Source organism: Erinaceus europaeus, chromosome 6 (genome assembly GCF_950295315.1).
Source record: "Erinaceus europaeus chromosome 6, mEriEur2.1, whole genome shotgun sequence".
NCBI classification, from domain to species: domain Eukaryota; kingdom Metazoa; phylum Chordata; class Mammalia; order Eulipotyphla; family Erinaceidae; genus Erinaceus; species Erinaceus europaeus.
The window spans coordinates 49,947,228-49,971,992 of NC_080167.1; the positions used below are offsets into that span (position 1 = coordinate 49,947,228).

At 41.0% G+C, this 24,765-nt stretch overlaps 1 protein-coding gene across 6 annotated transcripts in view; it reads right to left on the bottom strand.

The window, feature by feature from the left end:
- USP6NL (USP6 N-terminal like) overlaps positions 1 to 24,765 on the bottom strand; it is a 181,635-nt gene that overhangs the window by 69,846 nt on the left and 87,024 nt on the right. For 3 of the 6 annotated variants that reach the window (XM_060192146.1, XM_060192147.1, XM_060192148.1), the window contains one exon: positions 19,764 to 20,072. The exons of 2 other annotated variants lie outside the window; for them this stretch is intronic. In XM_060192146.1, the coding sequence (XP_060048129.1) occupies positions 19,764 to 19,896 (133 nt within the window). In that variant the 5' untranslated portion in view covers positions 19,897 to 20,072. Of the gene's footprint in view, positions 1 to 866; positions 979 to 19,763; positions 20,073 to 24,765 lie in introns of those variants that run through there. One more of the 6 variants, XM_007524618.3, reaches the window with a different exon arrangement.

Here is a 24,765-nt window from a genome sequence, read left to right on the forward strand (position 1 = left end):
AATTGCTTCTCTTAAAAGCCTAAATGGAAACGCCAATCTTTCACCACATTGAGCTTAGAGACAGTCTGAGGAATGTGCATTGAGGGACAATAACCTATAGAAAAAGAAGTTTCCTTCAGCAAAATGTATGGCAGTTAATGTTTCATACTCCCTGGCATAATGTTGAGAAGTTTGTTAAGAATTGTATGAGAATACCGCCTTAAGTTTCCTCTGACTGCTTGTTTATTTAGAAATTCCATTACAAGAGGAAAGAGCTAGTCCTAAAACACCAGCCACAAGGGCTATGGCAGCAGCTGGCTTGTGTCTGTGTCTGAGTGTGTACTAAGTTCCAGGCACCTACCAAACAATGACAGCTGTGTTACTTGGGACGTACATCACACGCACACCCAACCTAATACAATAATACATTATTTAAGCCAAATTAAATCCAGTTCTGTTTACTGACTTTACATCTGTTATCACAGAGCTTCAAAGTATAGGAGGAGCAGTTTGAACAGTAAGGATCAAAAGACCTTTGGATTAAATGCTCCAGCACACAGGAAAATAGCTCTGGACAAAGTATATGGAAGAAAGTGACAACAAAGGCATTTGAAGAAGCATTTTTAAAAACTGGCAACTAATAGCACCTTGAGACCTCTAATCCCATTTAAACTCACAAACACTTAAGAATCAAGTATCCTCCTAAATTACATTTTAAGAAGTAAACATTTTATCCTAGTGTCACAAAGTTAGACCAACTTATTAGAGACATTAAAATTCAAACTCAATTCAACAAAACATACTGGCAGCTGATACTTTTCCTTAGTATTAATTTTGAAAATGAACAATACTATATATCCATTGTTTCCATTTAAAAAGTACTTTACCCTTTGTGATATAGCTAGTCTGGCCTTGGGAGTTCACAACAGCCTCAGTCCTCATAGAGTCAACTTAGCCCAAAATTTCATGATTAGCCTCTAGTTTTCAAGGACGCTGAAAACACTAGGTAGTACCTCACTCACTCTGCTGCAAAGTGAAACAGAAAAGCGGAAGACAGCTCTGCTTTCAACTATTTGTGAAACAAGCACAAGGAAGAACAGGCTTGAGATTTCTGAGAGAGAAAAAGGACCTTGCTGTGGTTACATGGACTACAGATATTCAAACAAAGATGGTATTTGTTGAGGATGAAAACGTCTTTCAGACTGGACCCCAAGTACGAAGCAGCCCAGCCTACACCCAGCATTCCATCTAGGAACAAGTGGGCTTTAAAACCAGCAGGCTCAAAATATGCCTTCAACTTGTGTTCAAGAACTAGCCACACTCTTACTCTCCTAGTGAAACTCCATGGAATGATAAAAACATTTTTATTTAAAACAGAAGCACATCCTTTAAGAAAACTAAGTAGAAATGCTCTTAAATACACTTTAAGTCTTAATATAACTTTCCTTTCTTTCTCTCTTTATTCATTTATTGGACATAGACTGAGATAGAAGGGATACAACACACACACACACACACACACACACACACACACACACGGGGGGGGGGACACCTGCAGCACTGCTTCACCACTCAGGTGACGGCTGGGGGCTTGAACCTGGGTCGCTGTGCACTGCAATAAATGTGTGCTCTCAACAGAGTACACCACCACTAGGCCCCTTAATTTAACTTCAAAGATTTATTTTCATGAGAGAAAGAAAGACCAGAGCACTACTAAATATTGGTATATGGTGATACCAGGAATGGAACATGGGCCCTCTAAGGCCTCAAACATTAAAGTCCATATCCCGCTTTAACATATTAGTGGGTGCCCCCCGCCCCGGTAGAAAGAGGAAAAGACTCCACAACGTTGAATTCCTCAAAGCAATCAAGCACCAAGCACTCCATCTAAGTGAACTACCCTGCTGGCCTTAGTGATGATGTGTTTCTTCCCCAATCAGGGCTGGGGGTGGTGGTGGTGGTGGTGGAGGGCAGTGCCAATAACACTCCTGACAGGTGGACAGATTTTCCCCCCCCACTTTTTTTTTACTATAGGGTGAGAGAGGGAGAGGAAGAGAGGTGAAGAGAAAGAGAGAGAAAAGGAGAAAGACCTACAGTGCTGCCATGAAGCTTGATTTGGGAAATGTTTAACACATCACACAAATTAAGACAGCAAAGGGTCCATGAAAGTATGTATAACTACTGTAGAAGAGCTGTGAAATATTCCTCTCTCTTTATTTAGCTTTTCTTTTGCCCTTCATTACTCCCTTCCTTCTCTCATGTGGGCAGAGCTTTACAACTTGAAAACTGCTTTGTAACTATGGTAGTCCTGTTAGAGGAATGTGTGTATGAACATTACATGCTCTTAATTAGACTCTAATGAGTAAGTTTATGCTCACCTTAAGCAGTGGTTACATTTAATATAAGCAAAACTCAGAAAGTTAGAGATGACAAATTTTCAAGTCCTATACCACGGGATAAGAATCAGGCTATCAACAAACTTATCAGTTAGAAACTAAGTAAGGGGGAGTTGGACAGTAGCACAGCGGGTTAAGCGCAGGTGGCGCAAAGTGCAAGGACTGGCGGAAGGATCCCAGTTTGAGCCCCCGGCTCCCCGCCTGCAGGGAAGTCAGTGGAGCAGGTCTGCAGGTGTCTATCTTTCTCTTCTCCTCTCTGTCTCCCCCCCCCCATTTCTCTCTGTCCTATCCAACAACAACAACATCAATAACTACAACAATAAAGCAACAAGGGCAACAAAAGGGAACATAAAAATTTTTTTAAAAAGAAAGAAACTAAGTAAGGACCATTTTCAAAAATATCATAAACTTGGAATTCTAAACCAAGGCAAACTATCAGTTAAGTCGGGGAGGGGTAATTATTCTTTGACATTACAGAAAGAGCTGAACACACACACATACGACATGATGTACACCTCTTACTCTCTGGAACCTCTGAAGGAGATTGCATACATCACTAGAAACCTTGATTATACAAGGCAGGAAGCTCAGTGTAATCACATGCACCGAAAGAGAGGAAACAAGATGGTCAGGTGGGGAAGTCGATGTAAGGGGATAGCAGTTAGCAGCTGAAGGGGTTTGGAAGGGAAGGGCACTAAGGAGAGCAGGTGGCCTCCAGAGTCAGAAAAGGAAGGAGTGGGGGCTCTTCTTGTGCAGTCAGCAGGAAGCAGGTCTGTGGATACCATGACTTCAGACTTGGGCCCAGTGATAGCAGATTCACACCTCTGGCTTCTAGCACTTGTCAAGAGATTTGAGTGTTATCTGAGATCGTTTGTTATATTGTAGCAACAGGAACCAAATACTGTGATCCAAAGTTCATTGTCCATACAATGTTTCTTTAGGGAAGGGGGAGGAAGGGGAGGGGGAGGGGGAGGGGGGAAGGAAGGAGGGAAGGGGGGAGGAGGAGGAGGAGGAGGAGGAGGGAGAAGGAGAAGAAGAAGAAGAAGAATGAGAATATACTACAAAAAAGCAAGATGAAAATAACTGACCAAGACACTCTTTGTTCAAACCAGGCCTGGATCTCTGGCATCCTGTCTGTCTAGTCCAAATGTAGCAAGAATCCTACAAAGTCAGTTCCAGGGGTGGTTCCAAACTACTTGATAGTTTATTGCTCTGACCTACCTTTAAGACTAAGAATCCTGTGAAATCAGTTTAATGAGAAATTTCCCAGTCACTGATGATTTATTTTCTTAGCAATTTTCCACTCATCAAATCCCTCACTCTGTTCCTAAAATATAAGACCCATTTTGTCCTTACTGAAATTGAGCCTGATTTCTGGCCCTTACTGAAATGGTCTCAACACCTATTGCAGTAGTTCTGAGTAACAGTGTTACTGTTTTTAATAAGGGTCTGAATAATTACTTTTTTTCCCTTTGCCTCCAGGGTTATTGCTGGGGCTCAGTGCGTGCATTATGAATCCACTGCTCCTGGAGGCCATTTTTCCCATTTTGTTGCCCTTGTTATCCTTGTTGTGTTATTATTATTATTGTCATTGCTGTTGTTGTTGGATAGGACAGAGAGAAATAAAGAGAGATGGGGAGACAGCAAGGGGGAGAGAAAAACAGACACCTGCAGACCTGCTTCACTGCTTTTGAAATTTTGGGGGGAGTCAGGGGCTCGAACCAGGATCTTTATGCTGGTCCTTGCGCTTCACTTCATGTGCACTTAACCTGCTACGCTACCAACCAATCCCCGAATAATTTCTTTAACAGAATCAAAAAGAGAAAAGACAAGAGATCCATGGAATCTCAAGAGGCTAAGATGAAACATTTCCAGGTGTCAACTGTGTGGCTGCACAGAAAGCAATTAACCCACTTTTGAATAAGGAATAAATACAAGGGGTTTAAGAAGTGGATTCTAGGAAGCATATAAATGTTGGGTGTTATTAGCAATACAGTAAAAGCTTACATATGAAAGGCACCAAAAAAGAGGACGAGGCAATCATAAATAATCTCAGTACAAGCAAAGTGGAAAGGGATAAAAATCATGGTGAAGGGGGCTGGGCAATGAGTGGCCCACCTGTTAAAGCGTATGTATTTCCATGTGCAAAGACCTGTGTTTCCATGTGGAAAGACCTGTGTTCAAGCCCCTAGTCCCCACCTTGAGCCTGGCTGAAGATATAATGGCATATGAGATGAATGAAATCAGTTAACCTTGACACTTTCAATATTACAATTATATTTCCTCCCTACATAGCTCATAATATTTGGATTGAGACAAATGATATTAACAATATGATTATGTAAGTACTTTAATATCTTCTGATGTTCATTATCAAGCACATAGGATATAAAATTGTACTCTGATCTGACGCCCTCTCTCCTGATGTAATCCCCCCTTTTTGAGCTGGAAGCACTATTGTCTACCAAAAATATTCTTCACAAGAGCCTGCACATATGCATGTGTGCACATACATTTAAAGCTCCCTTTTCTAGTCAAAGCTAGACTCATCTATAAATAATTGTACACTTCACTCTTTTATTTAACAGTTCATCTTGGGGAGTGTGGCATCAGCACTAGCTGATCACTATTTAACCAGTGATGTGCCAATAAGGGCTAGCAACTGGTCCTGGCATCTGCCAATTCCCAACTTGCAAATATTTCCACTAGGGGAAAGGGACTGTCAATTCCAAGTTACCAATGTGATGTCACTCGTCAGAGGGTCTACCTCAACCTTTTTCACACATGTAAAGCTTCCAAATATATTAAAATCTGTCCAACTAGTCCTCTCTTAAGAATCTGAACTGAAAAAGTCCATTTGTAATGGGAGTCAAAAATGAATGTGGTAAAGACCTTGATAAAGGTAACCAAAGGCACTGAAGCAATGAGAATACAAAAACTACCCATAAGCAGAGCCACCAGCTGCTGCTGACAGGAAAACAGTACCTGTTATGCAAAGCAGAATAAACACCAGACAAAACCTTTAGTCCAGAGAGAAAGAAAAAGAAAGCTCCTCTCTGAAGCTGTTTCAAGCTTCAGTTCCTGGTGGTTTTCCTTTTCAGTTCAATGTATTCATGGAATAATACTCCTTTACTTTTCTGGGGGAAAAATGGAGTTATTCACATCTATGATTTATTCCATCTCATCTTTCATCCAAAGCAGCCCCTGAATACTAGTAGTGTCTAAGCAGTGGTCACTAACCCTCAATTATGATCACTTTCATGGTGTTGCACAGACCAAGCTCTATTAGGAACAGATTCTTTTAATAATTAGCATCCAAAAAAAAAAAAAACCCCTTCATTTATTTTGTAATGCTCCAGATTAAAGGCTGGAGGGGATTTAGGAGAGGGAAGGAAGAATTCAACATCAAAACACAACAAAATAGGACCAGCAATATAGCTGCCTTGAATAGTGTGCTGCTTTGCCATGTATGTGGCCCAGGTTCAAGCCCAGCTTCTACCACACTGAAGGAAGCTTCGGTGTTTCATGCATCTCCCCCACCTGTCCATCACTCTGTCTCCATCTGAAAAAAGTCAGCCTGGAGTGATGAAACCCCAGAGATGAACAAAACAAAACAGCAACAAAATAAAGAGAGGTGCATCCATCACTAGAACCTGCAATACACTTAGCTCACATGGTCATTCTGTGTGAGATGAAACTAAATATGGGCACTTGCTCCCTCCCCAAAACTCATTTAGAAATCACATCCCAGGATAGTGCACAAAGCACTGTCCTGTGGCCCTGCAAGAACTGACTCAGAATCTCCTCCAACCCGTGCTGCGCCCTCCTGTGGGAGGCATTTTACAATCCCACCGTCTGCTTGAATCCACAGCAGTCTCATGCCCTTCTCTCATAACTCTGTGAGTTCACAAGTCTTACCAAGAAGTACACAACCTCTAAATCCATGTCTCCTTCCTTCCCCCATGAGTACAATAATCTTAGGAAAATCATTTGGCTTCCTTCCCTCTTTCTCAAAATGTTCACTTGGAACAACAACAACAACAAAAGATTCTGATCATAGCTTCAATGATAAAAATAGTATAAATAATCATGATCAAGGAAGGGACAGCCAAAGGCCAAAGCCTTAAACCCAAAAGTGCACAGAAATGCCCATATTTTCTCTTCAAAAAAGACAGACAAGTGCCGTCACCATCCCTGTATCTCTCTGGTTTGAATGCATTCTGGCTTTTTCTTTGGGAGGTGGGAAGGTAGGGGACACAGACCCCTGGTGGTGAATGTATGTAGAACTATATACTCTGTAATCTTACAATCTTGTAACCAACTATTAATCATAAATTTAAAAATGAAAAGAAAGACATGCATTGTCTGAGACAACAAAAACATTCAAAATAAAGGTGCCCCAATGCTCAAGATTAGTTTTTATTTAATTATCAAATATACGTGTATATGTGTGTGTGTGTGTGTGTGTGTGTGACTTAGACCATCACATTCAAATTATTTCTAATATGTCATTATACGCATTCTATCAGCATTTCCCATTATATCATGCCTTCAGTTAATAGTTGCTAATTCTTCCATAAATCTGTGTAACACAATTCTTCAAGCAAGTTTCTGTTTTCAATTGGGGGTGGAGTGGGGCTTGGGAAAAGTATAGGAGGGGTATGGAAAAGGTGTAGGAGATCCTCACAGCTTGATCTCGTTCTTCCTGGAAAGCGCTCGTGGGACCTCTGCAGATCTACAAGGGCCTGAGGACTCACAGAACCACTGCAGACCTACTGGGCTCGAGCACCCACCAGACCTCTGTAGATGTGCTGAGCTCAGAAGAAGCATGCAAGCTTTGATTAGGTTGGGATCGGCAGATGCAATATCATTTGGTATGACTTGAGAGAAGCATGCAGGAAAGTGGGCCCCACCCCAGAGGTTCCAGGACTGGGGAAAATATAGGCTCTATAGAGGAAGCAGGAGGGTCCTGCTGTCTTAGGGTTTAAGAAGACAATAGACAGCTATTGCTATAATCACATTGCTTGGTAATTGGGTTAATTTTGAAAAATCCCTTTGTTAGTATTTGCTGTGTCATACACACCCACCACATTTTATGTCCTTTGACATTATTTGCATATAGCTATGCTACTGGTTGCTTCTGTTCTCCCTGGACTAAGCTTTTAAGAGGGTCAACATATCAAAGACAGCCTATATATTAAAAAGACTCAGTCTGTGCTTTAAAAAGTTTGAGACATTCAATCAGTTTTTCCCCTCTCATATTACTTAGTGATTTATATGACTACAAATTAATAGGAATGTACATAAACACCATTCCCACCACCAAAAGACTGTGTCCCATCCCATCCTCCCCCCACACACACACCCATGAAACTGAACATCCACCCTCACCCTCAACTCAGGGTTTTTACTTTGGTGCCCTACTCCAAATTTAGTCAGTGCAATGAGTACCACCTCAGCATACTTCACTTCAGACAGTGTCCAGAGACGTCAGGCATGGAATGTCAACCCTTCACCCTCATTACTCGGGTGAGACCTTTCCTTTCATGGTAGTCTCTAACTCCATTCCAGGAGGTTCACTTCCTAACAAAGTCCCAAAACCTAGATATAGACCAGGTCCCGTAAGATAGAGCATATGTTCACATGTATCCATAAATTAGGGCAAAATATATACTTGAAAGCAAAAATACACAATAGTCTGCAGTGAGTCAGTATCAAGTTCATAATGAAATAGTGTCTACTTAAGACTTAGATACCCTCTTCACCTACTTCCTATTACAGTTCTCTCACTCACTCCAAAGCTAACCTTATCAAAGCAAGGACTGCAAAAGCTGAAGAAGGGCAAGAAACTAGCATACTTTAACGATGACTCTTTAGTCACTATCAGGCCATTCCATCAACTGACGCCCTAATCGGGGAATCCTGAGATTCCCAAACAGACTTGATGGGCCTAGACCTCAAATAAATCCCTCTCTCCATCGTTACTGGTCATTTCTATTAGGAACAACTCAATAGACCCCTTTGTGGGCCCAGATAGGACCTTGCCCTCAACTTGGATCAACAATGATAGAGAATGTTCCATCCTCCAAAGGGAGGATGGACAACACACTCTATGCAACACCTGAGGAAGATGGGTCTATACTGGGGCAGCATGAAATGTTCCTACTCAGGACCACAGAATGTGAGCTCAGATCTACAGGGATGCAGAGGTCACATAGGCTCCTAAGCTGAATATGGGCCCCAGATCACATCAAATAGATGGGGTTTACAATCAACAATGTTTATACACCTTTCCCATATTAGGGAGCTCTCTTCCCTTATCCAGTTTTCTGGTCCTTTTCCAGCCATGACATCATCTCCCCAGACAATAACTTGGATCCACCTGCATATCAGATTTCAGGCTCAAGGGCAAAAAGAAAAAGGGGGGGGGGGAACTAGTATAGCCATAGGCCCTTTGGAATTTAACTAAAATATGCCTATTAGCTATCTACAAAATGGAGGACCCCCTCCAATGCTTCACCTGCACTATTCCAGACTTTAGGTCCATGATTGGTCAACAATTTGTTTGGCTTTGTAAGTTAACTCTCTTTTCAGCTACCAGGTTCCAGATGCCAGCATGATGCCAACCAGACTTCCCTAGACAGACAACCCAACCAATGTGTCCTAGGGCTCTGCTTCACCAGAGTCCTTCCCCACTAGGGAAAGAGAGAGGCAGGCTGGGAGCATGGATCAACCAGCCAACTCCCATGTTCAGCTGGGAAGCAATTACAGAAACCAGACCTTCCACCTTCTGTATCCCACAATGACCTTGGGTCCATACTCCCAGAGGGTTAAAGAATAGGAAAGCTATCAGGGGAAGGTATGGGATACAGAGTTCTGGTGGTGGGAACTGTGCAAAGTTGTATCCCTCTTATCCTATGGTTTTGTCAATGTTTCCTTTTTAATAAATAAAAAATTTTAAATAAATAAATAAATAAATGAAAGTCTGCAAGCTATACCCACCTGGCGCTGTTCGTTAGAACATTTGTAACCCATTAGCTCAGATGATTTCTCTTCAGTCACTTTCCCAACTGCCACTGCAATCTCCCTTTCCAAGTTTCCCCACAAAACTTTCTAATTGGTGGGCCATTTGTTTTATTTGTAACCATATATTGTAAGACCTTTAAGAATGGGATACGGCGGGGGTCGGGCGGGGGTCGGGTGGTGGCGCAGTGGGTTAAGCGCACGTGGCGCAAAGCGCAGGGACTGGTGTAAGGATCCCGGTTCGAGCCCCCCGGCTCCCCACCTGCAGGGGAGTCGCTTCACAGGCGGTGAAGCAGGTCTGCAGGTGTCTATCTTTCTCTCCCCTCTCTCTCTGTCTTCCCCCTCCTCTCTCCATTTCTCTCTGTCCTATCCAACAACAAAGCAATGTCAACAATGGCAATAATAACCGCAACGAGGCTGCAACAACTAGGGCAACAAAAAGGGGAAAATGGCCTCCAGGAGCGGTGGATTCATGGTGCAGGCACCGAGCCCAGCAATAACCCTGGAGGAAAAAAAAAAAAAAAAAAAAAAAGAATGGGATACGGCTCTAATATTTCACACAGAGAGCACCCTGCAACTGGGTAGATATATAATACTTCTATAGCTGGTAAAATATTTATAATTGCAGACAACAATTTCCAAGTAGATTTCTACTAGCTTGTTAATTTCCAGGAAGATGAGAAACAACAATTTCTAGAGTTCTAGTAACAATTACTGACGAGGAATAACTATAGCAGATAAGATGAATCTGCTTCTCAAGTGTGCTCACAAGTCGTACGCAGCTCTTAGCAGTCCAGCCACCTACCTCTGGCCAATGTAAAAACTGCCTGATACTTTTGACCTATTTTATTTACAGTATGCCACCCATCTTTTATTGAAGATGTGTTTATTTGCACATCTGTTATTAACATGTAATCTCCATTAACAAAGGACAGTATCTCATTCATTTCGGTGTCAGTGGTATATATCTTGGTGCACGTGGTGCACGTGGTGCACAGAGCAGCTGCTCACTAAATTATTTCATAAAAGGGAGAAAGGATCACTTAAGATCAAGAACTTGAATTATCTAATCAGACAAACATTTGTTATATCAATTTTCTTATGCAGAAATCAACCAAGGGCTCTGCACATGCATAATGCCATGGAGAAGAGCCTTCCTGATCCTACACCACCACCTTTTTTAAAACTCCTCTTAGTTAGAATGAGGGGGAAGAGAGAGACATTTATCTTAGCACCACTCCACCACCCATGGAGCTCCCTCGGCATTGTTCAGGAAGCTCCCATGTCATGCCTGGGCTCAAATCCATGGCCTCATGCTCAATCAGGTGTACTCTCTATCTGGCAAGTTACTAACCAGAGCCCCAGATATTACTGTTTATACCAAGAGAGGGTAGAGGGGTAAACAAAAAGCACTGCTCCATCATCCATGGAGCAACCTGACACTGGTCACAGTGCCTCCATGTGATTTGGGGAATCAAGTTAAAGATCTCACAGGAAGGCATGCACTCAACCCAATAAGCTATCTCCTGACACTAGATAAGTTATTTTCCAGATAAACCTTTACTGCAAATAACACATTTTGTCTAAAGGTTCTTAGCTTTCTCTTATGTTCCTATTGTTTTCCTTTTTTTTTTTTTTTTTCCACCAGAGCACTGCTCAGCTCTGGCTTATGGTGATGGGGGGGGGATTGAACCTGGAAAGTTGGGGCCTCAAGTGTCAGTCTGTTTGTATAACCATTATGTCCGTACCTCTGCCCTCCATTCTACTTTTCAAAGCAGCATATAAAACTCAAGCATAAAAAGCACCCATCTATTTCCAGGTGCACTTCTGATTTTATACAAATCTTTCCTATCCAATAAGGACTGCATGCATCCATGCAGCATATGAACGAACACACACACACACACAAGTGCTAGATGTGTTGGTTACATCTGTGTTCCAACTAACTCTTCTCACAGAACCTCAGACCTTCTGTCACAACATCTGTACTGGAAGGCACTATTTGTGTGTGTTGTGTGTGTGTGTGTAACTTGGTTCAAGACATGTGGAGAGACTGCAGGTAGACTATCTCCCCATTCCTGTACTGGAAGGCACTATTCGTGTGTGTGTGTGTGTGTGTGTGTGTGTGTGTGTGTGTGTGTGTGTGTGTGTGTGTAACTTGGTTCAAGGCATGTGGAGAGACTGCAGGTAAACTATCTCCCCCTTCCTCGTATGGGAAACAGGACTTGGGAGATGACAGTGGTCCACCACTGGCTGGCCCTATGTGCTTTGGTTCTAATGTCACATCCTCCAACCAACCAACCAACCAACCAACCAACAAAGGACCACTGGGGTCATCACCTGCCAGTCTTCTGTACCCTTCTGCTCAAGAGGACAAGAGTAGCACTACCAGTTCCCTAGATCTCCCCACATCAGACTAGCAACACTACCTTCAAATGGAAAATGACTCATGAGGAAGAGCAAGTGAAGTGATGTAACAATATTTAAATGCCATCACTACTGAGGAGAAACATAATTGCTAGTTGTTAAATACGAGTGTGATTCCCACATTTGGGGGCAGGGTTGAATGACAAAATTGCCAACAACAGATACTTAGAAGCAAGACAAGCATGAGTCATTTACACACTATCCCGCCTACAGCTGCTGGCAAACCCCAGATTATAGTTTAGCTGCTGTCCCAGCACAATTGCTCTAGTACGTAGCACAACACAGGCTCATCCAGCTCCTTGTTGTGGATGCTTTATAGCCTGCTTTACTGTGTGCCAGGCACCATGCTGGGCACTTAATATACCTAATCTCACACAACCCTACACTGTTAGCTTCAGGGCTGTGCCGGTTTCCACATGGGAAACCTGAGGTGTGGAGAGGTTACATCATTCAGGTCCCGTGGGGAGCAGGTGGTAGAGCTATGCTGTAGTCAGACTGTCTGACTTCAAAGGCCTATTTCTGAGCAGCAAGCTGTCTTACTCAAGTATGAATGGATGGTCTTTAATTTTATTTTATTCATAAAAAGAAAAACACTAACAAATAGGATAAGAGGGGTACAACTCCACACAATTCCCACCACCAGAACTCCATATCCCATACCCTCTTCTGATAGCTTTCCTATTCTTTATCCCTCTGGGAGTATGGACCCAAGGTCATTGTGGGATACAGAAGGTGGAAGGTCTGGCTTCTGTAATTGCTTCCCAGCTGAACATGGGAGTTGGCTGGTCGATCCATACTCCCAGCCTGCCTCTCTCTTTCCCTAGTGGGTCAGGGTACTGGGGAAGCGGAGCTCCAGGACACATTGGTTGGGTCGTCTGTCCAGGGAAGTCTGGTTGGCATCATGCTAGCATCTGGAACCTTTAGGATGAACTTAAAGGATGGAATAGTGCAGATGAAGAGCTGGGGGGCTCCGTTTCGTACATAGCTAGTAGGCATATTTTAGTTAAATTCCAAAGGGCTGTGGCTGTTCTTTTTTTGTTTTTCTCCTGAGCCTGAAATCTGATATGCAGGTGGATCCAAGTTATTGTCTGGGGAGATGATGTCATGGCTGGGAAAAAGGCCAAAAAGCTGGATCAGGTAAGAGAGTAGCTCCCAAATATGGAAAAGGTGTATAAATATTGTTGACTGTAAACACCATCGAATTGATGGCATCTGGGTGTTTGTTTTGTTTTGTATTTCATCTCACCTCTGCTAGTCTTTACAATGCCTTTTTAGAGAAAAATTGATCCTGCCTGTAATTTTACATTACTGTTATTACAATTATTTTGTTGTCACCAAGCTACTACTGGGGCTCCATGCAGACACAATTCCACTGGCAAACACACACACCTCTCCTCTCCCTTCCCTACCTTTCCCTTCCCTCCCCTCCCTTTCCCTTCCCTTTCCCCTTCCCCTTCCCTTCCCTTCTCACTTCTGCCTGAGAGTAAGATAATCTCATATTCATCCTTCTGTTTCTGACTTATTTCATTTAATATGGTTTCTTCAAGCTCCATCCAAGATTGGCTAAAAACAGTGTAGTCACCATTTTTAATAGCTGGGTAGTATTCCATTGTGTATATATATCACAACTTGCTCAACCACTCATCTGTTATTGGGAGACCTGTGCTGTTTCCAGGTTTTGGGTATTACAAACTGTGCTGCTAGGAACATAGGTATACACAAATCTTCTTGGGTGGGTGTCTTGGGTTCCTTAGGCTATTATACCCTGGAGAGGAACTGCAGGATCATAGGGTAGGTCCATTTCTAGCCTTCTGAGAGTTCTCCAGACTGTTCTCCACAGAGGTTGGACCAAATTACATTCTCACCAGCAGTGCAGGAGGATTCCTTTGACCCCACAACTTCTCCAGCATTTGCTGCTGTTACCTTTTCTGATGTATGACATTCTCATAGGAGTGAAGTGGTATCTCACTGTTGTCTTGATTTGCATTTCTCTGACAATCAAAGACTTGGAGCATTTTTTCATGTTTCTCAGCCTTTTGGGTCTCTTCTGTGGTAAATATTCTGTCCATGTCCTCCCCCAATTTTTGGATGGGGTCATTTGTTTTCTTGTTGTTGAATGTGGAAATCTCTTTATATATCTGGCTATTAGCCTCTTGTCTGATGTATGGCATGAAAAGATCTTCTTCTCCCATTCTGTGAGGGGTCTCTTTGTTTGGGTAGTGTTTTCTTTTGCTGTTCAGAAGCTTTTTAATTTGATGTAGTCTCATAGGTTTATACTTGCTTTAGTCTTCTTTGTAATTGGATTCATTTCATTGAAGATGTCTTTAAAATTTATGCAGAAAAGAGTTCTGCCAATATTTTCCTCTAATATTTTCCTATCTGATAGATTCTAACATCCAAGTTGTTGATTCACTTGGAATTTACTTTTGTGTTTGGTGAAATATAGTGGTTCAGTTTCATTCTTCTGCATGTTTCAACCCATTTTTCCCAACACCATTTGTTAAAGAGACTCTGCTTTCTCCATTTAATAGTCTGGGCACAAAGATTAGATGTCCATAGGTGTGGGGGCTTACTTCTGGGCTCTCAATTCTATTCCACTGGTCAGTGTGTCTATTCATGTTCCAGTAACATGCAGTTTTTTTACCTTTTTTTTTTTCCCTTTATTGGGGCATGAAGCTAGAAGGAGAGGGGGAGGGGTAGGGAGAGGGGGAGGGGGGAGGGGGAGAGGGGAGAGAGAGAGAGAGAATGAACTCTGGTACATGTGCTGCTGGGGATTGAACTCAGGACCTCATGCTTGAGAATCCAACGTTTCATCCACTGCACCACCTCCCAGACCACAACTCTGCCGTTCTTTTTTTTTTTTTTACCAAGCAGTTTTGATGACAACAGCCATATAATACAATTTGAGATGTGGCAGTGTGATGCCTCCAGTTCTGTTCTTTCTTCTCAAGATTGTTTTGGGAATTCTAGGTTTTTTCTGGTTCCAGATAAACAATTGTAGCATTTGTTCTATTCTCCTAAAAAATGAGCTTGGGATCTTGATGGGGATAGCATTAAATCTGTAGATGGCTCTGGGAAGTATATTCATTTTGATGATGTTAATTCTTCCAACCCATGAACATGGAATATCTTTCCACTTCTTTGTGTTGTTTTCAATTTCCTTGAGTAGTGACTCACAATTTTCAGTATATAAGTCTTTCACTTCTTTGGTTTAGGTTTATTCCTAGATATTTTACTGTTTTTGTTGCTATAGTAAAAATTCCTTGATTTCTGGGTTTCATCCTAGTGATGTCGGCATCAAAGAAGCTACAAGGGAGTATTCCAGTGTCTTCAGTCTTCTGGAAGACTTTTAAAAGTAGAGGTATTAACTTTTTTTTTTAATTTTTTTTCCTTTTTTTTTTCTTTTTTATTTAAGAAAGGATTAATTAACAAAACCATAGGGTAGGAGGGGTACAATTCCACACAATTCCCACCACCCAATCCCCATATCCCACCCCCTCCCCTGACAGCTTTCCCACTCTCTATCCCTCTGGGAGCATGGACCCAGGGTCATTGTGGGTTGTAGAAGGTGGAAGGTCTGGCTTCTGTAATTGCTTCCCCACTGAACATGGGCGTTGACTGGTCGGTCCATACTCCCAGTCTGCCTCTCTCTTTCCCTAGTAGGATGAGTCTATGAGGAAGCGGAGTTCCAGGACACATTGGTGGGGTCTTCAGTCCAGGGAAGCCTGGCCGGCATCCTGAAGAAATCTGGAACCCGATGACTGAAATGAGAATTAACATACAAAGCCAAACAAATTGTTGAGCAATCATGGACCCAAAGCTTGGAATAGTGGAGAGGAAGTGTTAGGGGGGTACTCACTTCAAACTCTAGCGTACTTCTGCTTTCAGGTATATATTTTGCAGTAGTTTATGGATACGTGTGAACATATGCTCTCTCTCACAGAAACTGGTGTATATCTAGGTTTTGGGACTTTGTTAGAAAGTGAACCACCTGAGATAGAATTAGAGTATACTATGAAAGGAAAGGTCTCACCCGAGTAATGAAGCTGAAGGGTTGTCATTCCACACCTGAAGTCTCTGGACACAGTCTGAAGTGAAGCATGTTGAGGTGGCAATCATTGTGTTGGTTAGGTTGTGATCGGCAGATGCAATATTATTTGATATGGATTGGGAGAGGCATACGGGAAAGTGGGCCCTATACAAGGGTTCCAGGACTGGGGGAAGTAGAGGCTCTATAGTGGAGATGTGAGGTTCCTGCTGTCTTAGGGTTCAAAAAGACAATCGAAAGTTAATGTTATCATCACATTATTTGGTAATTGGGTTAACTTTGAAGAGTCCTTTTGTTAGGGTTTACTGTACAGTACCCAGTATCTTGTATATAGCTGTGCTATTAGTTGCTTCTGATCTACTTGGTCTAGGCTTTTGAGAGAGTCTGCATATCAATTACACAGCCTATATATTAAAAAGATTCAGTTTGTGTTTTGAAAAACTTCGAGACATACAATTAATTTTCCCCCTCTCGTATTAACTACTGATTTATATGACTACATTTTACTAGGAGTGTACATAAACACCATTCCCACCACCAAAAGACTGTGACCCATCCCTCCCACCCACTCCCACCCCCCCACTGGCCTAGGAAGCTGCATGTCTACCCCTCACCACAGGGTTTTTACTTTGGTGCCCTACGTAGAGGTATTAACTTTAACTTGAAGGTTTTGTAGAATTCATTTGTAAAACCATCTGGTCCAGGACTTTTAATCTTGAGAAAGTTTTTGATAACAGTTTCAATTTCGTTGGCTGTGATAGACCTCTTCATATTATATAGTTCCTCTTTATTTAATTTTGGAAATTCATGGGTATCTAGGAAATCATCCACTTCTTCCAGGTTCTCTAGCTTGGTGGCATATATAGTTGTTCATAGAAGCCTCGCATGATACGTTGAGTTTCTGCTGTGTCTGTTGTGATATCTCCTCTCTCATTTACTATCTGATTTATTTGGGTCTTCTCCCTTTTTTGTTTTGTGAGTCTGGCTAAAGGTTTGTCGATTTTGTTCACTCTTACAAACAACCAACATTTACTTTTGTTGACCTTTTGTACGGTTTTCTTATTTTCAATGTTATTTATTTCTACCCTAACTTTAGTTATTTCTGGTTGCTTTAGGGTTCCTTTGTTCTTTTTCTAGGTCTTTAAGGTGTGCAATCAGGTTGTTTATTTATGCTTTTTCTTGATTCCTAATGTGTGCTTGTATGGCTATGAACTTCCCTCTCAGTACTGCCAAATATTTCATAGCTTGTGTCTTCATTTCCATTGAACTCTTGAAACACTTTGATTTCTTCCTTTAGTTTCTTTGACCCAGTAGTTAAGTAATATACCGTTGAGCTTCTACATTTTGGGACTATTACTAATCTTTTGTTGATTGTTATGTGTTAGTTTAATTTCACTGCAGTCTGAGAAGATGCTTGGGATGGTTTCAGTGCTCTTGAATTTGCTGATGCTGCCTTTGTGGCCAAACATATGATCTATCCTTAGGAATGACCCATGTGGACATGAGTAGAATGTGTATTCCAGTTACTTGGGGTGAATGATTCTGAAAATGTCCAATAGTTTTACTTTATGAATGATTCTGAAAATGTCCAATAGTTTTACTTTATCTATCTCCTCATTTAGGTCCCTAAAGTCTTTATTGATTTTCTGCCTGGATGATCTGTCAAGCTGACAGAGTGGGTTGTTGAAGTCCCTACTATGACTATGTTGCTGTTAATATATTGCTGTAGCTCTTTCAGTAGATGTTTGATGTATTTAGATGGCTTCTTACTGGGTGCATAGATGTTAATAATCATTAAATCCTCTTGGTTGACTGATCCTCTAAGCATTAAGTAATGTCCATCCCTATCATTTTAAATTTTATTTATTTTAGTCTATAGTGTCAGATGTGAGAATAGCTATTCCTGCCCTTTTTTGTGGGACATTGGCTTGTATGATAGTTTTCCATTCTTTCACTTTGAGTCTGTGTTTGTCTTGTTGAGTTAGGTGGGTTTCCTGTAGACAGCATATTGTTGGGTTGTGTTTTCTGAGCCATCTTCCTACTCTGTGCCTTTTAATACGTGAATTCAGGCCACTGACATGCATTGATATCAAAGATTGAAGATATTTTAACACCATTCTTGTAGAGTTTTAGAGTGTTCTGATATATGGCATACTTATGGTGGTCTGACCATTTATAGGTTTATAGGAGACCTTTCAGAACTTCTTTCAGGGCAGGCTTGGTGATAGTTGATTCCTTCAACTGTTGCTTGTCTCAGAAGGTTTTTATGCCTCCATCTAGTCTGAATGAGTCTATCAGGATACAGTAGTCTTGGTTGAAAGCCTTTCTCATTGAACACTCAATAGGTATCTTGCCATTGTCTTCTGGCTTGTAGTGTTTGTGTGGAGAAGTCTGCTGCTAATCTTATGGGTTTTCCACTGTAGGTGACTCTTTTTTTTTTTTTTCTCTTGCAGCCTTCAGGATCCTTTCTTTATCCTTATTCCTTTCCATTCTAAATATGATGTTTCTTGGTATCTTTAAGTCTGGGTTATTTCTGTTTGGGACCCTCTGGGCTTCTTGAACCTTTATGTCTTTGATGTTGTCTAGACTAGATAAGTTCTCAGCTAAGAATTCTTTCTTCCTCTCCCTTTCTTTCTTCCTCTGGTAAGCCAATAATGCGTATATTGTTTCTTTTGAAGTCATCTCACAGGTCTCTCTTGTTGTTTTCAGTATCTCTTAACCTCTTTTTAAGATCTCTTACTTCTTTTTTAGTTGTCTCTAATTCATCATTGATCTTGTTAATTCTGTATTCAGCCTCAGTTATCCTATTGTCTCTTCCCTCTAGTGTTTTCTGGAGTTCATCTATTTTGTTACTCTGTTCTGATACAGTTTTAGCTTATTCAGCTAGTTGTGTTCTTAGCTCAGCTATTTCAGCTTTCAGCTCTCTAATAACCTTGAGATAGTGTTTTCTTCCAGTCTCATTTGTTGTTTCTGTATTTCTGATGACAATTCTTTCAAACTCTTTACTCACTCCTGTGTTTCCTTAACAAGCACTTAGATATTCACCTCTCTATTTTTGGTTCAACCTTTGGGGGACTTTTAGCTGGACTCTTGTCCTGGTTCATTTCTCCAATATTTCTTCTTGTTGGTTTAACTATTCTCTCTCAGTACTTTTCAAATTACTGATCACTCTTGCTTGGATTGATTTGTGTCTAAGTAAGGTACTTAAAAGAGTTCACAGTCGTGAAAATTAACCATTATTTCAATATTATTTCAATCCCTGAGTTGGAGCAATAGGCTGTTAAAAGCCTTTTTTGTTCTTTTTCTTCCCTGTAAGCTATGGGAGCCTGAGGGCTTTTGAACTATAAGTAGGCTTTTAGCTTAATCACTGACTCTTAACCAAGAGATAAAACAGGGTGGGGGAGAGATAGTACAGTGGTTATACAAAGAGACTCTCACACCCCAAAGATCCAAAGCTCCAAGCTCAATTCAGCTTCTCTGCCAAGCTGGACAGCACTGCTGGGCCCTGTGAGTTTCTAAACAAGTCCTGTTTATAGTCTGTAGGTTCTGAGGCAATTATTCACCATGTTCTCATCAGAAGAACAATATGAAAAGGCTCCCATTATACAGCCCCACTGCTAGGCCACCGAGGTGTAGCTCTTCTCCTTAAGTTTCCTGGTCAGTTTTTGTTCCCAGATATCATCACAGGGCCTCCCCCCTGCTGCTCCAGCCTCTGGGGGCAATAACAATTGCTGAGTCTTAGGAAAGTCCTCTGCTTCCTTTAGCAGTCTTTTTGTTGGTAAAACAAACTGGAGGTGGTGCCTCAACTGGTAAACTGCTGGATTGTTACCAGCTGTTCAATCTTTCCTTAGGCTCCTCCCTGTCCAGGAGCCACAAGTGTTTGTACTCACCAGTGGTTTGGTGGGTTCCTGAAGCCATTCTAGTTCTGCCATGTTGTGGTCCCAGGTGGTCTCCTTTGGTATTCCTAGTTGACCCAGGAGAGGAGAGAAACACAGCTGCTGCTACTCCATAGCCCTGCCTCATTCTCACAAAATCTTGAGAGTTCTGGGGATTTTTTTTTTTTTAATTTTTTTCCCTCCTATGAATTCTTATCAATTGTGTGTGTGTGTGTGTTGTTGTTGTTGGTTGGTTGGTTGTTTGGTTTGGTGGAGGGTGTCCCAACAGCTGTCCAGTCTTATCCCACCAAATCATTGGGTGTGCTAAAGAGAAGCCAATAATATTGTGTAGAATTCAGACTAATCTGTATGAATTACTATTTGTGATCATATGCAATTATACCTCCTCTATGCTCTGTAATTTGCATGTTTTAGGGTAATAATAACAAACAAGCAGAGAAATATGCAAGAATGAATACTAGCGTTAACTCCACTAAAATATACTGTCAGTTGATACTAAATCTTCACAGTTAATTTCTATGATTATGGGAAGAGTTCTTAAGAATTGACTTAATGACTTTTCACAGCTCTTCCAGTTCATGTAAGACTGTAAGGAGATAAGAGTTACAATTTTTATAATAAAAGTTTGTGTTGCAACAAGGGCAGAGACTCCACCAACAGAAAGCAGGTCTTGCATGTGTGGTTTTCCAAGCTCAATCCCGGATAACACAAATGCCACAGCTGTGCTTATACTTGTTCTCTCCCTCTTTAAAAAAAATGTTGGTGGGAGCCAGGCGGTAGCGCAGCGGGTTAAGCGCAGGTGGCGCTAAGCGCAAGGACCGGCATGAGAATCCTGGTTCGAGCCCCTGACTCCCCACCTGCAGGGGAGTCGCTTCACAGGCGGTGAAGCAGATCTGCAGGTGTCTGTCTTTCTCTCCTCCTCTCTGTCTTCCCCTCCTCTCTCCATTTCTTTCTGTCCTCTCCAACAACGACGACATCAACTACAACAACAATAAAAAGACAACAAGGGCAACAAAAGGGAAGATAAATAAATAAAAATTACCAAAAAAAAATGTTGGTATTAAATTCAGCTGAATAGGTATTAACAATAAATGATGTAACTATGGCAGCCTGTTTCTTTAAGTCAAAGCCTTTATTTAGCTAGCTGATGGTTTAAAATCTCCAGAGATGTGAGCTTAAAAACATTGCTGAGGGAAGAAAAGGAGTGAAACTCTGTGGGTGTTTCTTTTCAGATACATTAATGGTAAAGCACTCAAGTGAAAATATCTACCAGGCTCTGGAAATAGACATCTAAAGAGGTTGGGATTAGGTATCATTTGGGAAGACAGTGGAAAGAAAGTACTGCCAAAAAGGTACAGAGTTGTAGTTTTGTCTATTACCGCATATTCTTCTACATACAAACCAAAGGACAGCAGAGAAATCATAAGACTTTTAAAAATGTAAGTAACTATACAGACAGACTCAAGTCAATGGTAATTCTCCTACTCTACATTAAAAAATGACGACATAAGAGGCTGGGCGGCAGCGCACATGGCGCAAAGCTCAAGGACTGGCTTAAAGATCCCAGTTTGAGCCCCTGGATCCCCACGGGGGGGGGGGGGGTGTTTCACAAGTGGTGAAGCAGGTCTGCAGGTGTCTATCTTTCTCTTCCCCTCTGTCTTCCCATCCTCTCTCAATTTCTCTGTCCTATCCAACAACAACGACAGCAATAACAACAATAAAAACAACAAGGGCAACAAAAAGGAAAAAAATAGCCTCCAGGAGCAGTGGATTCATAGTGCAGGCACCTGAGTCCCAGCAATAATCCTGGAGGCAAAAAAAAAAAAAAAAAACCAAACATATAAACAGTACCTAAAATGGCACACAAAAGCAAGAATTAATTATTCTGAGAACGATGAGTAACATACAGAAAGAACTGTATTAGTGTATAAACATAAGAGCTTTGTAAGTATTACATGGTCTTCAATGGTCCTTCTTAGGTTCAAAATGGAACATAAAATCATCAAATTCAGCGATATGGAGACACTTAGTAAGGTATAACAAATATATGTGCTCATATTACACTGAAGCTGTCATTCAGTTCTCCAAGCAATTGTGTTTTTTTGTTTGTTTTGTTTTTACCAGAGTATTGTTTAGCTCTGGTTTATGGTGATGTGAAGGATTGAACCTGGGACTTTTAAACTGCAGGCATGAGAGTCTGTTTGCATAATCATCATGCTATCTACCCTCTGCCCCAAGCAACCGCTGTTATTTAAGTATACCAAACTTTAAATGAAGCTCCACGCACAGTACATCATTCTCACAGAACACATCTATAGACACTTTGCCTAACAAATTCCGAGACACTACGTATCTCAAGAGCATGTGTCTTTTTGTGTGTGATATTCTTTGCATCCTCTTGCTGCAATTGTGCTAAAGTTTTGTTTTAGAGAGATTAACATAAGTGGGATGTATTTCACATAACATCAAAATTACACACACACACACACACAAAGAAATCACTGTTCAGAAGTCTAGATGAATTAAATAATATCTAGCATTTATTCTGCACCACCTGAAATTTCACATATATTTATTTCATTTAACTATCCCATCAAAACTACCAAGCAGGCATCACTCTATTCATCTAGCAAAAAAGAAACTTGTTAGGTTAATTAACTTGCTAATAAGATCATGCAGCTCTGAAGTTCTAGAACTGACACTTGGACTACAGCAAAAAGGCTCCAGAGTGCTCTGAGTCACTCCACATGGTCTCTGAATAAATAAAATGGCAAACAAATGAACAAAGGGCTATCAAGAGAATCTGTCCACAGGGATCCCCTCAAAGTAGCATCAAATAAGTGAGAGGCCAAAAGCTCAAGAAGTAATTCTGATTAGAAAGAGGCCAGAAAAGCTGCAGAGAAAATAAAGGCAATTTGGAAAAAAGGAAGGAAGGAAGGAAGGAAGGAAGGAAGGAAGGAAGGAAGGAAGGAAGGAAGGAAGGAAGGAAGGAAGAAGGGAGGATGGCTGGCTCAATTCAAACTACATTTGGAAGGTCCCAGAATCCCTCATGCCCACAAGGCCACCGATTCTGAGAGGTGATGTACCTGTGTCCTCTTAATTTGAGATTAGTTACTAAGAGATCAGTGAACAGTAATCAGGAAGTGGGTGGGTGATTTCAGTGCACCTATCCATGTTCTGGTTGTGTTTCCTACTCCAATAAAAACAAAACCATTCCTAGAGCTGAAAATGACAACTTCCCCCAATTACTTATTCCTGTACACTTTCAGATACTAAGTCCCCAAAATTTTACCCCATAAATTCCATAAGCTGCCACAGTTTTAATGATATAAAATGCATTTTCATAGCATCTGACTATTATACACAAATAATACAGTTTCCCAAACATTATACACTGAGACAGCTAACTGCTGTTTTTGTCTGCAACTAGATATAATTAAACTTATTCTTTACGCGTTACTGGTTACCAACTGCCAGATGCTAGCAGGAAAGAGGTAAGTATCTGCTCTCCACCCAGGGCACACTGACATGGTTTTAATCATTGACTTATACTCTCTTCAGTATAACCCAGTCTGAGTCCTGTTTTTTTTTTTTCTCCCTTTCCCTTCTCTCTCTCCCTCCCTCTCCCTCTCCCTCTCTCTCTTTACTACACCAGTCCAACTTTTCAAGATAGAGAAACAGAGAAAAAGACACCACAGCACTGAAGCTTCCTGCAGTGCCTTAGGGTCCAGGCTTGAATCTGAGTTGTGTCTGTGACAAAACAAGCACACTGCCCAAGTGAGTTATCTTGCTAGTGCCCTCACCACTTTTTTCCAAACTCTTTCAACCATATATTTATGTGTGTTTACAGCATATATGTTCTTTAGAGAAAGAATACAGCCCTAAATATTACCAACATGGCTACTACTAGCAGTTTGTGGTATATCAATAGGGCAAACTCTTCAGCAGTTTCCCCACAAAGACATCTTAATGACACACTAGAGTGTATTCACAAAGCTGAAGGAATCAGAGCAAATCTGTGATACCACTGTCTTAGTGGAGAAATAGCTGTCTGACATAAAACTCACTAACAAAATTCGTATGACTATTCAGCCAGAACATCATACTACAACAGAAAACTGCCGAAGTAAAGGAGAGCAGACCTCTTCACAAACTTTTTTTTATTTTTTATTTGTGATTAATCATATGTTACAAGGTTGTAAGATTATAGTGTATAGTTCCACACTACCCCACCATCAAAGTTCTGTGTATCCACCCTCCCATTTCCCAAAGATAACCATCATAGTTCTCACAAGTCTTAGTAATAGACTTTGCTTGCTTCTGTTTTTGTTGTTGTTATTATTTTGGGGTTTTATTTATTACAAGTTGCTATGTATCCATTCTCTAGATTCCACTGAAACCTTTTGGTAGCTGTCATTCATCTCTACTTATTTCAATAAGCATAATAAACTCCAGTTCTATTCATTTTTGTCCCAAAGGACACAATACTATCTTTTTATTATATTATTATTATTATTATTATTATTATTATTACAGAGCAGTATTCCATGGAATATACATCCCATGATTTCTTTATCCAGTCATCTGTTGATAGGCATTCAGGCTACTTCCAATTTTTAGCTAGTGTGAATAATGTTCTTCCTAGAAGGCAAACTTGATCCCTGATTTTATTATAAGGTTTTTTTAGATGGAAAGCTAAAAATAATTTTTGAATAAGTCATCAAAAGTCATCAAAATCATTTTGCCTTAGCTCTAGGGATATCTAAACATTCTACTTAAAACACCTAGTAACGTAAGTGAAGATCAGAATAAGAATATAAAAACTAATTTTTTTAATATTTATTTTATTTATTTATTCCCTTTTGTTGCCCTTGTTGTTTTATTGTTGTAGTTATTATTGTTGTTGTCGTTGTTGGATAGGACAGAGAGAAATGGAGAGAGGAGGGGAAGACAGAGAGGAGGAGAGAAAGATAGACACCTGCAGACCTGCTTCACC